A 16,832-nucleotide genomic window follows, 5' to 3' on the forward strand; every position below is an offset into this window, starting at 1 on the left:
TACATATCTAATCATCCTAGTAGATAAACAAAGATTCTGGTTATCAATAAAAGATGATTGAAGCTCTTACACCAGAAAGAGAGTCAAAGGTATGGCTTTTACGTTATAATGCAAATATACCAATATACATTTTCAGCTATCTTAGTCACCTAAATATGTTTTCTTAAAAAAATCAAAGAAGAAATATTTTTAATCATACCTGTTACTGGCAACTGTGGCTTTCCATTTTTGATGGGAATTGGATGTTTAAAAACATGGTCACTAAAAGAAATGAGACACCAGATAATTAGAGTAAACATACTGTTTGATGTATGGACAAATGGTCCTATAGGCAGTGGTGTAATTCTGGGCATTTGGCAGCCAGGAGATGAAACCAGGGTCTACTAAAGTCTTCCAAAATAGCATTTGTAATGGTTATAGCCGGGTTTCCAGAAGTGGAGTTATACAAGACTCTAAAGGACAATAATACTGATACCAGCAGAAACATGGGAAAAAATTATAAAAGAAGAAAATATGGGGGCAGCCCGGGTGGCTCAGCGGTTTAGCGCCGCCTCCGGCCCAGGGCATGATCCTGCAGTCCAGGGATCAAGTCCCACGTCGGGCTCCCTGCATGGAGCCTGCTTCTCCTTCTGCCTGTGTCTCTGCCTCTCTCTCTCTCTGTTTCCATCATGAATAAATAAAACATCTTTTTTAAAAAAGAAGAAAATATGGGGCACCTGGTTGGCTTAGTCAGAAGAGCATAAGACTCTTGATCTCATGATCATGGGTTTGAGACCTGCATTGGGTATAGGTATTACTGAAATAAACTTAAAGAAAAGAAAGAAAAATAGGAAAGAATAAGGGCAAAAAGGGGGAGAGAAAAGAACAAAATCAGAGGACCAGAGAGCATGAAGGCTGGCTGGAGAACACATCTTGTTTTGTTTTAAAGATTTTATTCATTTATTCATGAGAAACACAGAGAGGGGAGAGAGGGACACAGGCAGAGAGAAAAGCAGGCTCCATGCAGGGAGCCCGATGTGGGACTCGATCCCAGGTCTCCAGGATCATGCTCTGGGCCGAAGGCGGCGCCAAACTGCTGAGCCACCCAGGCTGCCCTGGAGAACATATCTTGATGCTCTCTGATTCCACATTCCTGAGAAATCAAGCTAAAATTGACAACAAGAATTGTTTTGAAAAGGAAAAAGGGGGTGATGATAATGTAATCCATCTCCCCAATATTCTGTTCATTCTGTAGCCTTTCCAGAATATAGCGGCATACTCTTCAGTTTGCCTCCAGGAACCGAGGAAAGAACACAAGGGTTTAAGAAAAGCTACAATCCCAGGTTCAGCCCCACGAACAATCTAAGGCAGAAAGGATATGAACTGGAGGTGACATGCAAGGAATAAGTAAGAAGGCAAATCTAAGGAAGATTTTCATCACACACTACTCCCTTTTATCAAATTAAATTTACAAACTGGTTTTTGCTATATTGCTGATGGATTATCAATGTATACATTGTTACACACTGTATAGGGTTTCAGATTAAGTTTTCTGAATATCCTTTCTAAAATTCAAATTTGATGTTACTCAATTTAAAATCCTCAAATGACTTTCATGCCCCATGAGGGAAAACCACAAATCCTGAGTATGACATGCAAGGCTCTAGATGAACAGGCTCATACATCCCCAACCAAACTCCTTTCCCAATATTTCCATTTAGGCTCAAGACCATGTTTTATCATTTCTATATCCAGGGCCTAACAGTGTGACACAAAGTACTGCACAAAAAATATCTAAATACATAAAAGTTAGAAAAAATTATTATTAAACTATACCTCGATTGAGAAACAGAATTCTTTTCTTCAAAAGTTGTTTGTCCATGTAAATTTTGATTATAGCTTGAATTGGCTTTACATAAAGTCTTATTTTGCACACTCTCCCTATAACAAGCATCAACTGGATTTGCACTCTTTAACAGGGTCTTCATTTGGTGATCATTTGCACATCCATGGGACTTATAACTCTGAAGCTTTCTAGACTGGTTTTTATCTTTATCTTCTGCTGTAGGACCTCTGCCAAGACTATCTGCATGGAGGTGTTTCAATGTGTTTTGAATATCTATGTTCACTGATGAAACATTATCCTTATCTTTTTCTCTTTGTATTTCTTCCTATAATGTAAAAATGACAAGTAAATAATCTCAAGATAATCTGTTTGCTTTATAATCCAATTTACACTCCCTTTAAATAATGTAGGAAAATTTCATGACAGTCAATAGAACATGATATACAATCAATATACATGATAAAATGCATTGGAAGAAAAGGGAATATATTCAATAAATAATCTGGGGACAACTGGGTAGCCATCTGGGGAAAAAATAAATTGGATCCCAATCTCAGAATGTACACAAAAATAGTCAAAATGAGCTAAATATTGTCATACAGAAAATGAAACTTCTTTTTTAAGATTTTATTTATTCATGAGAGACACACAGAGAGAGGCAGAGACGGGCAGAGGGAGAAGCAGGATCCACGCAGGGAGCCTGTTGAGGGACTCGGTTCCTGGACTGGGATCACGCCCTGAGCTGAAGGCAGACGCTCAACCACTGAGCCACCCAGGCATCCCAAAACTTTATGTTTTAAAAGAAAATCGATTTTAACATTCTTAAGGAGAAGACCTTTCCAAATATCACACAAAATCAATAAATCATAAAAGAAAAAATATATATTTGATCATAGGAAAAATGTTTTTCAATGTTCTGTACAGACCAAGAACAATGTGAGTAGGTGGAGGAGGAACTCAGAAGAATAAAGAGTCAGAAGCAAAATCAAATGATAATCAAAACATCTAAAAATAATATATATTAAGTCATATATTGGGGTATGATTTTTTATTAGCACTTATAAAAAGCTACGACAATGAAATATGAAAAAGATTAACAACAATGTAGAAAAGTAGGAAAAGGAGATGAACAGTTAACAGGAAAGGAAATATAAACAGCTAAGAAAAAGAGCTACCATATCCACCAACAGACAATTCTGCAACTGTAAATAAATAAAGGAGGGGTCGCTTGGCTGGTTCAGTTGCTAGAGCATGCAACTTTTGATCTTAGGATTGTGAATTCAAGCCCCACATTGGGCATGGTGCCTGCTTAAAAAAATTTTATTTCTGAAGTGCTTAGGTGGCTCAGTCGGTTGGGAGTCTGATTCTTAATTTCAGCTCTGGTCATGATCTCAGGGTCCTGAGACTGAGGGAGTGTGCTTGAGATTCTCTCTCTCCATCATCTTCTGCCCCCTACTTTCTCTCTAAAAAGATAATATATTAAAATAAAGAGATAAACAAAGAGGGCTTCTGGTAAAGATGATGAATTTAACACCACCATTTATGTTTGGCCTTCCAAAAAACCCAACTGAACAACAGGATTTAAAAAATATATATTTTTAAAATTTATTCATTTGACAGAGAGATCACAAGCAAGGGGAACAGTAGGGAGAGGAAGAGGGAGAAGCAGCCTCCCCATTGAACAGGGAGCCCAATGTGGGGCTCAATCCCAGGACCCTAGTCATGACCCGAGCTGAAGGCAGATGCTTAACTGACTGAGCCACTCAGGCACTCTTGAACAACAAATTTTAAAAAGTCATAAACCTACAGGAACAGGGGAAATGAAAGAAATAAAGGCAACACAAGTTTGGAAATAAAGCTGAATCCAAAGCTGACAATGGAAAAAGTTAAGAAACTACCTAGGATGTGCCGCCAAAGTTTCAAAAAGGCTTAGGAATTGGAGGTATTGGAACGTCTAAAGATGAGATGAAGATGGTGCTAAAAATAGAAAGACTGGATGAAAGTGTTTGAGAAATAGGTGGATTACAGGGGGGCCTGGGTGGCTCAGTCAAGTGAGCATCCAACTCTTGATCTCAGCTCAGGTCTTAATCTCAGAGTTGTGAGTTCAGACCTGGCATTGGGCTCCAGGCTGGATGTGGAGCCCTCTTAAAAAACAAAACAAAACAAAACAAAACACAACAACAACAACAACAGGGCAGCCCGGGTGGCCCAGCGGTTTAGCGCCACCTTCAGCCTGGGGTGTGATCCTTAAGACCCTGGATCGAGTCCCACGTCGGGCTCCCTGCATGGAGCCTGCTTCTCCCTCTGCTTGTCTCTGCCTCTCTGTGTGTCTGTCATGAATAAATAAAATTAAAACAAAACAAAAACCAACAGGGCAGTCCCAGTGGCTCTGCAGTTTAGCACCACCTTCAGCCCAGGGTGTGATCCTGGAGACCCGGGATCGAGTCTCCCACATCGTCAGGCTCCCTGCGTGGACCCTGCTTCTCCCTCTGCCTGTGTCTCTGCTTCTCTCTGTGTGTCTCTCATGAATAAGTAAATAAAATCTTTTAAAAAAAACAACAACACATAGTTGTTTTACTAGATCTCGACCCTTGTATACATAAGTGTATATATATATTTAAGTATGTGTGTGTCTGTGTGTATACACAGTGTTGACTGACACCAGAAGGTTGAAACTGAATCTTTCCCCAAGGTTGAAAGTTGAATCTCTGGAAGGGATAAAACAGAGTCTCTACATTGGAGGACACCAAACAAAACTAAAGGCAGAATACTATTCAAAAAACAAATCTAAGCAAATATTCACATATTGAATACTAAGACCCACAAGCTCTCTTCTCCCATTTTGAGTCCAGAAAACTGGCTGACAATCTCTAGGCAGGAGAGCAGATTTTGGAAGTTCTCTCCAAAAATGACCCATCTAATTAATCCTATGAGAATCCATAATCAACAAATTTTCAGAAAGACTTTTTTACTACCTGACTCCTTTTTTTTTTTTTTTTTTAATTTTTTTTATTTATTTATGATAGTCACACACAGAGAGAGAGAGAGAGGCTCAGAGACACAGGCAGAGGGAGAAGCAGGCTCCATGCAACGGGAGCCCGACGTGGGATTCGATCCCGGGTCTCCAGGATCGCGCCCTGGGCCAAAGGCAGGCGCCAAACCGCTGCGCCACCCAGGGATCCCTACTACCTGACTCCTAAATATGAATAGCAACCAAAGGTCAACAGAAATATGGAGAAAGCTAGAGACTCAAGGAAGGAAGGAAGGAAGGAAGGAAGGAAGGAAGGAAGGAAGGAAGGAAGGGAGGGAGGGAGGGAGGGAGGGAGGGAGGGAAGAAGGAAGGAAGGAAGGAAGGAAGGAAGGAAGGAAGGAAGGAAGGAAGGAAGGAAGGAGAGACAGCAAGCTAGCAAGCAAAAAGGCAAGCAAGTTCAGAGGAAAAAGATTCAAAAACTTCAGACCAGAAGAAAAAAACTTTGTTTAAAAGATTTATTTATTTGAGGGAGGGAGAGGGGGAAGGAGAAAGAAAGAAAGAGCGAGCGAGTGAGCGAGTAAACATATGAGCAGGGGGAGGGGCAGAGGGAGACAAGCCGACTCTTTGCTGAGAGTGGAGTCTGATGTGAGGCTTGATCCCAGGACCCTGAGATCAGGACCTGAGGCGAAACCAAGAGTCAGACACTCAACTAACAGAGCCACTCAGGCGCCCTAGAGGAAAAAAATTTTAATGAAAATTTTCATGAGGGATGCCTGGGTGGCTCAGTTGGGTAAATGGCCAACTATTGGTTTGGGTTCAGGTCACGATCTCAGGATCCGGAGATCAAGCCTCATTTCAGGCCTGGGCTCAGTGGGGAGTTTGCTTTTCTACCTCTCTCTCCCTCTCCCTCCACTCATATGCTTTCTTTCTTTTTTTTTAACATTTTTTAAAATTTTTATTTATTTATGATAGTCACAGAGAGAGAGAGGCAGAGACATAAGCAGAGGGAGAAGCAGGCTCCATGCACTGAGAGCCCGACGTGGGATTCGATCCCGGGTCTCCAGGATCGCGCCCTGGGCCAAAGGCAGGCGCCAAACTGCTGCGCCACCCAGGGATCCCATATGCTTTCTTTTTTTTTTTTTTTTTCATATGCTTTCTTTCTAAATAAATAAATAAAAATTAAAAAAAGGAAAATTATCATTGATATATTTATGAGAAGACTGCCACTCATCTCTTAAGTCCATGAAATAAGAATAAGATCATTTAAATGGAGTAAAAAAAAAAGAGGCTTTGAAAAAAAAAAAAAAAAAGAGGCTTTGGTAACTTACAAATATGATAGCAGAAGTGAAAAACATATTGGTTTAAAAAATAAAGATGAGAACACTTCCTAAAATGTAGAACAAAAAAAGAGGATAATATGGGATCCAGGAAACAAGAAATCAAACTAGGGAGGATAAAAAGAGAAATCTATGAAATGATGATAAAGGAATATCCCAGGGTAATAGTTCTATACTTGCCCTAAGGGATGTTATTAATTTATTGCTCCTCAGCTCCAAACCCAACCTTCTTCACCCAATTGTAAAACTGAAACTAGACTCTATGACTGCTATTCTATGGCTAGCATTGATGTTAGTCTCTCTTATTAGCAAGTGCTAGAAGTATAATACAAGATTGGAGAGAAATAAGGGACTTTTTCTCCTTTTGGTGTTCTGGCAAGTGGAAGTAGATGCATTATAACAGAGGTTCATAATTTCTTTAAGGTATAATTGTCCAGTGATTCCACTCCTAGGTATCTATCCAAGAGAAATAAAAATGCAAACTTCCCACAAAGAATTGTCAGCCATTGTTCACAGTAACATTATTCATGGTGCCAGGATCTAGAAGCAATCCAAATATCATCAACCGGTGAATAAACAAGTTGTAGTACATCCATATTATGGAATATTCAGTCAGCAGTAAAAAGGAACAAATATTAACAAAATTGGTTTATCTCAAATACATTACACATTAAGTAAAATAGGTCAAACAAAAAAAATAGGTCAAACACAAAAGATTATTTAACATATAATTCAATTTATGTGAAATTATATAAAAAGAAAACCAGCAATGAAAAACACATCAATGGGGATCCCTGAGTGGCTCAGTGGTTTGGTGCCTGCCTTTGGCTCAGGGCGTGATCCTGGAGACCCAGGATCGAGTCCCACATCGGGCTCCCTGCATGGAGCCTGCTTCTCTCTCTGCCTGTGTCTCTGCCTCTCTCTCTCTCTCTCTCTCATGAATAAATAAATAAAGTATTAAAAAAAAAAAAAAAAAGAAAGAAAAACACATCAATGGTTGCCTGGGCCTGAAGATGGGGAATGGGACTGTCTACAAAAGGATACAAAGAAACATTTTAAGGTGAGTGAACTGTTCTATTATTTTAATTGTCGTGGTAGTTATGCAATGGTATAAAATTATCATAAACTGTACAATTAAAATGTGATTATCATTGTATGTAAATAGTATCTTAAATTTTCAGAAAAAAATTTAAAGCAAAAGAGTAACATTACTGGGCAGTTTATAGCAATGTAGCTGTAAAATCATATATGGCAACAACACAAAGAACAAACGGATAGGTGAGCATGCTATTGCAAACATCTTACAATATACATTAATGGAATAGTATTAGTTGAATATAGACCATGATCAGTTAAAGATGTATAGTATAAACCCTAAAGCAATCACTTAAAAAACCAGGAATGTTTAGCTAATAATCTAAAGTGAGCTAGAATATCTTAAAATGATATAAATGAAGAAAGGAGAGTAGAAAAGAACAGTGAACAAATGGTATAAATAGGAAAAAAATAGCAATATGGTAGACTTAAACCCAAACATACTAATATTTACATTAAACATAAATGAAGTGATCACATCAATTAAAAACTAGAAATTGTCATACAGGATTTTAAAAAGGCCAAACTATATGCCGTCTACAAGAAACCCATGGTAAAGACATAGATTATGAGAGTATGTCCATCAATGAATGGATAAACAAAATGTGATATACTCACACAATGGAAAACTATTTGGCTATAAAAGGGAATGAAGTACTGAAACACACTAAAATGTGGATGAATGTTGAAAACATGCTACATGAAAGAGGCCAGTCACAAAAGATCATATATTACATAATTTCATTCATATGAAATATCCAGAATAGGCCAATCTATAGAGATAGAAAGAAGATTGTGCATGGGGGATGCAGGCAAGTAGTTAAAGGGTACAGAGTTTCTTTCTGAAGTGATGACAATATTCTAAATTTGACCATAGTTGCACGTATCTGTAAATACTAAACTACTGAATTACATACTTTAAATGGGCAAATTGTGTGGCATGTGAATTACATCTCAATAAAGCTTTTTTTAAATTTTTTTTCAATAAAGCTTTTTAAAAAAGGAATGAAATACTGATATAAACATGCATAAACCTTGCAAACATTATGCTAAATGAAAGAAGCCAGTCATAAAAGGTCACATGTTATATAATTCAAATTTATATAAAACGGATTAAGAAAAAAAGAAAAAATCCATATAAAAAGTCTAGAATAGGCAAATATATAGGGACAGAAAATAGTTTAGTGGTTGCCTAAGCTGAGGAGGTAGGGAGAACAGCTGGAGGAAATATGAAGGGTGACTGCTAAAAGGTATGAGGTTTTATTTTAGGATGATAAAAGTATTCTAAGATTAATTGTGGTAATGGTTGCACAATTCTGTGAGTATACTAAAAACCAATGAAATGTATACTTTGAACAGGTCAATCGAATCAAATGTGATTTACATCTCAGTAAAGCTGTTACAAAAATTATATATATGGCAGGATGTTTACTCGAGAGTTGTCTACACTGGGCACAGATTGAATATAATCTGAATATCCCTCAACAAAAGACTAGTTAAATAAATTTATAATAATCTATAATAATGAATATTAGTCATTTAAAAGAATGAAATTACATACTATTATACTAAGTTGAGCACTATGCTTTTATTTTTAAAAATGCATGCACAGGGTGCCTAGGTGGCTCAGTCAGTTGAGTGTCTGACTCTTGACCTCAGCTCAGATCTTGATCTCAGGGTTGTGACTTCAAGCCCCATGTTGGACTCCATATTGAGCTTGGAGCCTACTTAAAAAATAAATGAAAATGGATGTGCATACAAAGACACAAAGCATACATACACAGAAAAAATACTGAAACGTACACATATACATAGTCACATATGTAAAGAAAGAGATTATTACTTCTCCATCCTTTTTCTCTTATACAAACTTTGGATCTCTATCTTCCATGTCTTATTTTTTCAGTATTAATCTCCACTTTTTAAAAATCTTTTTCTTCCTATTCTCAAAGATGGATTCTCAAGTACCAATAATGAATTTTAAATTTGAAACCATTAAGATCTGGGTCTCCTGAATGGCCAGTCAGTTAAGTGTTGGACTCTTTTTTTTTTTTTAAAGGTTTTATTTATTTATTCATGAGACACAGAGAGAGAGAGAGAGAGAGAGAGGCAGAGACATAGATGGAGGGATAAGCAGGCTCCACACAGGGAGCCCGATGCAGGACTTGATTCCCAGACTCCAGGACCATGCCCTGAGCTGAAGGCAGATGCTCAACCACTGAGCTACCCAGGCATCCCAAGTGGTGGATTCTTGATTTTGGCTCTGGTCATGATCTCCTGGGTTGTGGGATCAAGCCTTGTGATGGGCTAAGTGCTCAGTGGGGGGTCTGCTTGAGATTCTCTCTCTGCCTCTCCCTCTCCCCCCCACACACACTCACTCTCTCTCTCTCATTAGAACAAATCTTTTTATTTCTTTTCATTTTTATTTTTTAAAAAGATTTTATTTATTTGTCAGAGAGAGAGAAAGAGCACTAGCAGGGGGAATGGCAGGTATAGGTAGAAGTAGGCTCCCCGCTGAGCAAGGAGCTCAATGTAATACTTGATCCCAGGGTCCTGGGATCATGACCCAAGCTGAAAGCAGACACTTAACTGGCTGAGCCACCCAGGCATCCCTAGAACAAAGCTTTTTAAAAATATATTGAAGTAAAAAAAATAACTTAGCAAGAAAAATCTTTTACCCTCCAATCTCTACTGTAGAAAATACTTGAAAAGAGTTCTAGGGATTCATGGGTGGCGCAGCGGTTTAGCGCCTGCCTTTGGCCCAGGGCACGATCCTGGAGACCCGGGATCGAATCCCACGTCGGGCTCCCGGTGCATGGAGCCTGCTTCTCCCTCTGCCTGTGTCTCTGCCTCTCTCTCTCTCTCTCTCTCTCTCTGTGACTATCATAAATAAATAAAAATAATTAAAAAAAAAAAGAAAAGAGCTCTATATTCTTTGAAACAAAAAGCCAACCTCATTTCTTTCTCTTTCAAGGTGTTCTAGTCTGTGTAGAAGTTCCTTTGCTTTTTTCCAGTACTCTTCAAAATTCTTCTCTTTAGTATTTATGTATTTTAATTGTTCTTCATTTTCACCAAAAGGATATTCTCCTAGACTTAGAGATAGTTTCTCAGCTTTGTAATATGGGGAAAAATAGTGAATTTATCCATTAGTAGAATGGTTTTTTTTTGACACTTTAAATATAATTTTAATACTTTTAATAAGGACAACATCATACCCCATACCCCCTCCTCTAAATTTTGCCCATCCAGACTATCTTAATTGTTTAGGTAGTACTAAAAATAAATGGAAAGCAAGTGTTTGGCAGAAGCCCAAGCCCCAGTCATAAATTAGAACTTTACTCTTCAGAGTTAGAAGAGAAAGAACATTATGAAAATATGTTATGCCAGGCACATAAACATCCTCAGGTATGTGGAAACTGGTTTTAAGGTAGTGTTTTGTTTTTTTTTTAGCAGTTTTCATAAAGCAGTTCTTCCCTATGATCTTTAAGTTTTCTTTTTACATATTGCAGCAGCAGCAATTTTTCTTTCATAAAGACCAATTCAAAGGCCATGATTCCTTCAATGCATGCTCCCTCCTATCACAGGGTCTTTGTGCCTCACTGTTGCTTATGGTTGACCTAGTTAACACTATACATTCAGATCTCAGCTCAAGAGTCACTTCCTCTGAAGCCTTTTCTGCTGCAAGTTGAGGTCACAGTATTTTGTTATATTCTAAGATCTATGCTCCATTCATTCCTAACCCTTAGGTTAATATTTAATAATTCATTCTTTTTTTTTTTTTTTAGATTTTTCAGTGACTATTTATCTAGTTAAAATTAGCTCTATGAGTGCAGACTGTTTCTTAATCACTATATCCCTAAAACCTAACACAGTGCCTGGTAAATAATAGGCACTCAAATATGTTTTAAATAAGTAAACAAATGTAATTCATAATTTAACTGTAAGTTACCTGTAGGCCTCAAATTTAAGTCCTACAACCAAATTGTCCACTTTGCATAAAATAAGTGAATTATCTATACTGTTGCTCTCTTCCACATAGGTTTTTTATATGCTGAAATACTCTAGTTGTCATATTCTGCTTTTCAAACATAAGAAGAGACTGGGAGCCTAAGGGGTTTGGTTCATCAAAGAAGATAAACTTCAGTATTTTTTTTAAGTAACAATAAACTTACCAATTTTTTTGCAATTGTGAAGCACAAAAGTGGCAGCTTTGTTTAGTTCCTCATTCTGTGATTCAGTTAAGGCTTGTATCATGAGTGGAAGACCATTGTATTTAAAAAGATCATACTGATTTTCCTCTGGAACACATATCAAAATTGAAAGCGGAATACAGTTATTTTTTCATATACTATCTACATAAGGTCATAATTGTTCCTTGTGATTTTTTAAAAAAGATTTTATTTAAAAAAAAATAAATAAAAAAAAATAAAAAGATTTTATTTATTTATTCACAAGAGACATAGAGAGGCAGAGGGAGAAGCAGGCTCCCTGTGGGGAGCCTGTTGCAGGACACAATCCCAGGACCTCGGGATCACAACCTGAGCAGAAGGCAGATGCTCAACCATTGAGCCACCCTGGTGACCCTCTTCTTTGTGATAATTATGAACATAGTTTAAATCTTAAGAAAGAGTAAAACAAATAGTTTCAAAAGTATTTTCCATTTAGGAAATTATCTTCTGATATAAAATAGCTGCCTCATAAGTGATGATCTCTGAAATACAGCCACAGGATAGAGTCATACCTCGTAAAACAAACAAACAAACAAACAAACAAAAACAGCCCTCATGTGGTTTTAAAAAAAGTTATAGTTGGGGAAAAATGGGTAAAAAAGGTATACTGTCAGATTAAACCTCAATAAAAAATAAAAATAAAAAATTTACAAGGTAGAATAAATCCAGAGCACCTGGGTGACTTAGTTGGATAAGCACCCAACTCTTGATTTCAGCTTAGGTCATGATCTCAGGGTTGTGGGATTGAGCCCCATGTCAGGCTCTGTGCTAGGTGTGGAGCCTGCCTAAGATTCTTTCTCTCACTCTCACTCCCCTCCTCCCTTCCCTCCCACTCTTTAAAAAAAAAAAAAAAAAAAAAAGGAGGTAGAAAAGGTAGAATACAAGGAGGAATTGATTCCAATTACATTGGTGAAAGATGTTGAGGGGCTAAGTGCCTAAACCGGCATTGGGCAGAAAGGGATAAGGAGGGGCACGGATGAAGGAAGATGAGGAGCAATATGACTAGTGTGGGGCCTGAATGACTTAAAGAAAGGCAGTACTTCCAAGTCTTTCATATGAAAATAAGAAAAAAAAAACAAAAATGGATTTCCACTCCACTATTTTAATAACCACACTAAACAAATTCAATACTTACCACAATCCTCTGTGCAATGACCAAGAGTAAGTATGATGCTAAATTTTTCTCCTGAATCCAGACTTTCATGAAGCAGTAATGTCAGAAGTTTTGAAACAATCTGATACTTGGATAGTATTATTCCAAAAGTAGCTATTGGTATAAAATAGAAAAAAAAAACTTAAAACTTATAACTATATATATAACTATATATACATATATATACACACACACATATATACTATTTGTCAGATCTTATCCTAGGAGAACGATACAATATCAATATAATATCTAATATTTGTATCTCATATGTATGTGACTATAAATGTATTGTAATAAGATAATAGCTTATATAGCCCTCATTAATCTCTCTTTCAAACTAAAGACAATTTATTAAAGCCTGTTTTATGAAGAATGGTTTCTTTTTAATTATCCTACATTGCTGTGAAGTATGAAGTCAATAGTACACCTTCCTAAAAGGTGAATATACTTACTCCCACCTTACATAACCCTTCTTATCTAGTGGACTATAGACCCCCCTATGTAACTAATTCCTGTCCATCACTGAAATACATTATTAGCTGGCCATGGTTCTACTGATGTTAATGACACAGTGAAGAACACCTGAAGCTATGATGCCATGTTACAAAATTCAAGAAGCTGACGTTTTAAGCTATACTTCTAAGGGGGTTTTAACAGAGTTCACCCAGCATCTAATAATATTCATACCAACACTAAGGTTGTAAATTCTTCAAGGGACTATATCTTTCTTTTTGCATATTTTTTTATTGGAGTTCAATTTGCCAACATACAGCATAACACCCAGTGCTTATCCTGTCAAGTGCCCCCCTCAGTGCCCGTCACCCAGTCACCCCAACCCCCGCCAACCTCCCTTTCCACCACCCCTTGTTCGTTTCCCAGAGTTAGGAGTCTCTCATGTTCTGTCACCCTCACTGATATTTTCCACTCATTTTCTCTCCTTCCCCCTTTATTCCCTTTCACTATTTTTTATATTCCCCAAATAAGACCATATAATGTTTGTTCAAGGGACTGTATCTTAATCATTTTTGTAACTCTAGAGCTCACAAGAAGCCCAGCACAAAACAGGCCCTAAATAACTGATTTTTTAAAAAATCATCTTATTTTTCAGTTATTTGTGAATATCAAGAATTGCTTATTACATAGATTTACAGAATATCATTCCTCAGTGTCTCTATATGTGAGAAGCTGCCACAGGTTCAAGTCTGGATCTGCCACACGCTAATTACGGCTGGGTAAGTTAGATCCCATACTGATAAGAGGCATACCTTAATTCTTTATATAATTTTTAAAAACCTACAAATTGGGTTTTCCATTGCTTATCTTTCTATGATGTCCCTTCATTTCCCACCTAAAGTCTTTAATTTAATACTGCTTTTTCAGTGAAACAAAGGTTTAGAAATGACAGAATCTAACTTGAAGTCAAAGGACCTTGATTTGAACCCTTAGGGAAAGACATTTTTAAGATTCCCTCCCACTTGTGAGAAACTGAAAGTCCAGTCCATGTTTGTGTTCAGTCTACTATTTCAACACTCACCATGCTGAATTCAAACAAAACTCAAGTGCAGAAAAATTACTAAGCATGTTCACTCACGATTATCAGCAATACACGCATCCACTGTCTTTGTCACCACCACTGCAAGCTTAGCACTGGAAAGAGTCTTGTGTGAATCTGATTCCAGTTGCACAAGAACTTGAGACAATACATCCAGTCCACCCACAGATATAAAGTATTTCTGAACATATGCTTAAGGAATAAAGTAGAACTATTAATAAAAGTGTTTGATCCATTCAATTAATTTACACTAAATATGACATTAACATGTCTTTTTCAAATACTAAAAAGTCCCAAAACTAAAAAATGAAAAATTCAATCTTTACATGTGTATATACATAATCATAAAACGAACAGGTCATTTACTCGGGTAAAAAATGCACTTTTACATAGAACTAACTACATATATAGTACACTTTCTCATGTGTTAGATTTTTTGTTTCATTTAGCAAGAACTGGTATATTTTGCAAGAATGACACTAGCAAACTAGAGGATATCTCAATAGAGATATGAAGAATAGATTCATTCATTCATTCACTGAAATACCAAGTATTTCAATTGGTATTGAATTGGTATTTCAATTAGCAAGCTGAATTCTAACATAACTCATTTCCCAGACTGCTTCAATCTACAAAGGGCAAAGTAATTATTCCAAAGGAACACGTATTTTATCTACTTTATTTAACTCTAATTCTTTTACTTCTTAGAACATAAAATTATAACATATTATTTAGAGTTATAACAACTATTCCAAGCAGATTCAGTGAAAAATACATATTTTTGAAAGTCTGAAGCATCTTGTTCCCCTGTTGAAAATAATTCTGATGGGAAAGTATCCCATGGGTCTATGCATTCAATAGTCTTTACAGCCCCTATCCTAGCAGTGGGCTTATAACAAATGGATACATAGGTGTGATTATAATTCTGCCACAAATCTTCCACAGTCTACCCGAATACCACAAATTGAGCCAAAATGATTTAAACGAGAAAATTACTTTCTGTGTTCAATAAAATATGAAGATCTTAACTTTAAAAAAAAAATCAAGTTCAGGGACACCTGGTTGGTGCAGTTGGTTAAGACTCTTGGTTTTGGCTCAGGTCATGATCTCAGGGCTGTGAGACTGAGCCCTGTGTTGGGCTCTGTGCTCACTGCAGAATCAGCTTGGGATTCTCCTCCCTTTCTGCCCCTCCTGCTTGTTCTCTCTTTCTCTTTCTCAAATAAATAAATAAATCTTTAAAAATATTAAAAATCAAGTTCAGAATTTTCTACATCTGTGAAAGGAACTGTTAGGAAATGTTACTGAGGGATAAATATTTTCAATATTATAGAGACTCCAAAAGAGGCTTATATTCTGCAAGGTATTTTCTTTAAAAAACTCTTGAGGGCAGGCCTGGTGGCACAGCGGTTTAGTGCTGCCTGCAGCGTGGAGTGTGATCCTGGAGACCGGGGATTGAGTCCCGCGTCGGGCTCCCTGCATGGAGCCTGCTTCTCTCTCTGCCTGTGTCTCTGCCTTTCTCTCTCTCTCTCTCTCTCTCTCTGGGTCTCTATGAATAAGTAAATTTAAAAAATCTTAAAAAAAAAAAAAAAACTTTTGAAAGAAGAAGTATTTTTAAATGCTTAAAAATGGCATTGTGGGGATCCCTGGGTGGCGCAGCGGTTTGGTGCCTGCCTTTGGCCCAGGGCGCAATCCTGGAGACCCGGGATCGAATCCCACGTCGGGCTCCCAGTGCATGGAGCCTGCTTCTCCCTCTGCCTATGTCTCTGCCTCTCTCTCTCTCTCTCTCTCTCTGTGTGACTATCATAAATAAATAAATTTTTTTAAAAAATGGCATTGTGTTACCACAATTTCTAGTAATAGCTTACATAATAAAAATTCAGGTTTATAAGAAATAAGAACATTCTAGTCTACACTTGTACATTGAATATTTCAAATTTTATCTAATCTATATTTTCACACCAGTTTCCTGAGTAATGAGGTCCTAAAATTATTACTATTCCAAGTTGACTTTTAGAGAAAAAGGAAATGTCAAAGCATCATGGAAAGAAAATCCAATTTTTGGAATTATAGAGGTATATTCCTTGCACATAAAACATGATTATTTGCTTTAAATATGTGAATATAGGTATATACCAACAATGCGTGATAAAGTTCTAGTTGCTCCAAATCCTTATCAACATTTGATAATATTAACCTTTCTGCTTTTAGTCAGCATGAGTGTACAGTGGTATCCTTGGGGTTTTAGTTTGGATTTCTCTGATGACTAATGATTTCGAGCACCTTTTCAAAAATTTTTCATTGCTTATTTACAATTTAATATTCATATCTTCTTTGGTTAATTATTTGTCCAAATCTTGCCCATTTTTTAATTAGGTTGTTTTTTGTCTTTCCGATTTTTAAGTGTTCTTATCTATATAATTTGGGTACAAGTTCTTTATCAGATGTACATTTCACAAATATTTTATCCCAGTCTATGGCTTGCCTTTTCATTTTAACATGTCTTTTGAAGAGGTAAAACTTTTAATTTCAGTGAAATCCAATTTATCATTTTTTCCTTAGTGGTTCATACTTTTTGCGTTCTACGAAATCTTGGTCTTCTACCAAGTTATAAAGATTTGCTCCTATGTTTTTGCATAGTTTTTCAATTTCAGTTCTTACATTTAGGTC

At 36.9% G+C, this 16,832-nt stretch overlaps 1 protein-coding gene across 15 annotated transcripts in view; it reads right to left on the reverse strand.

Annotated features, from left to right (window-relative positions):
- TERB1 (telomere repeat binding bouquet formation protein 1) overlaps window positions 1-16,832 on the reverse strand; it is a 49,720-nt gene that overhangs the window by 13,970 nt on the left and 18,918 nt on the right. For all 15 annotated transcript variants that reach the window (XR_013373714.1, XM_077885996.1, XM_077886023.1 and 12 more), the window contains 6 exons: window positions 14,205-14,357; window positions 12,593-12,724; window positions 11,401-11,526; window positions 10,182-10,339; window positions 1,816-2,150; window positions 200-261 (listed from right to left, as the gene is read on the reverse strand). Coding sequence is in view for 14 of the 15 variants with exons in the window: in XM_077885996.1 (XP_077742122.1) it covers window positions 200-261; window positions 1,816-2,150; window positions 10,182-10,339; window positions 11,401-11,526; window positions 12,593-12,724; window positions 14,205-14,357 (966 nt within the window). In the remaining variant the exon portion in view is untranslated. The remainder of the gene's footprint in view (window positions 1-199; window positions 262-1,815; window positions 2,151-10,181; window positions 10,340-11,400; window positions 11,527-12,592; window positions 12,725-14,204; window positions 14,358-16,832) is intronic.

Source organism: Canis aureus, chromosome 3 (assembly GCF_053574225.1).
Source record: "Canis aureus isolate CA01 chromosome 3, VMU_Caureus_v.1.0, whole genome shotgun sequence".
Lineage (NCBI taxonomy): Eukaryota > Metazoa > Chordata > Mammalia > Carnivora > Canidae > Canis > Canis aureus.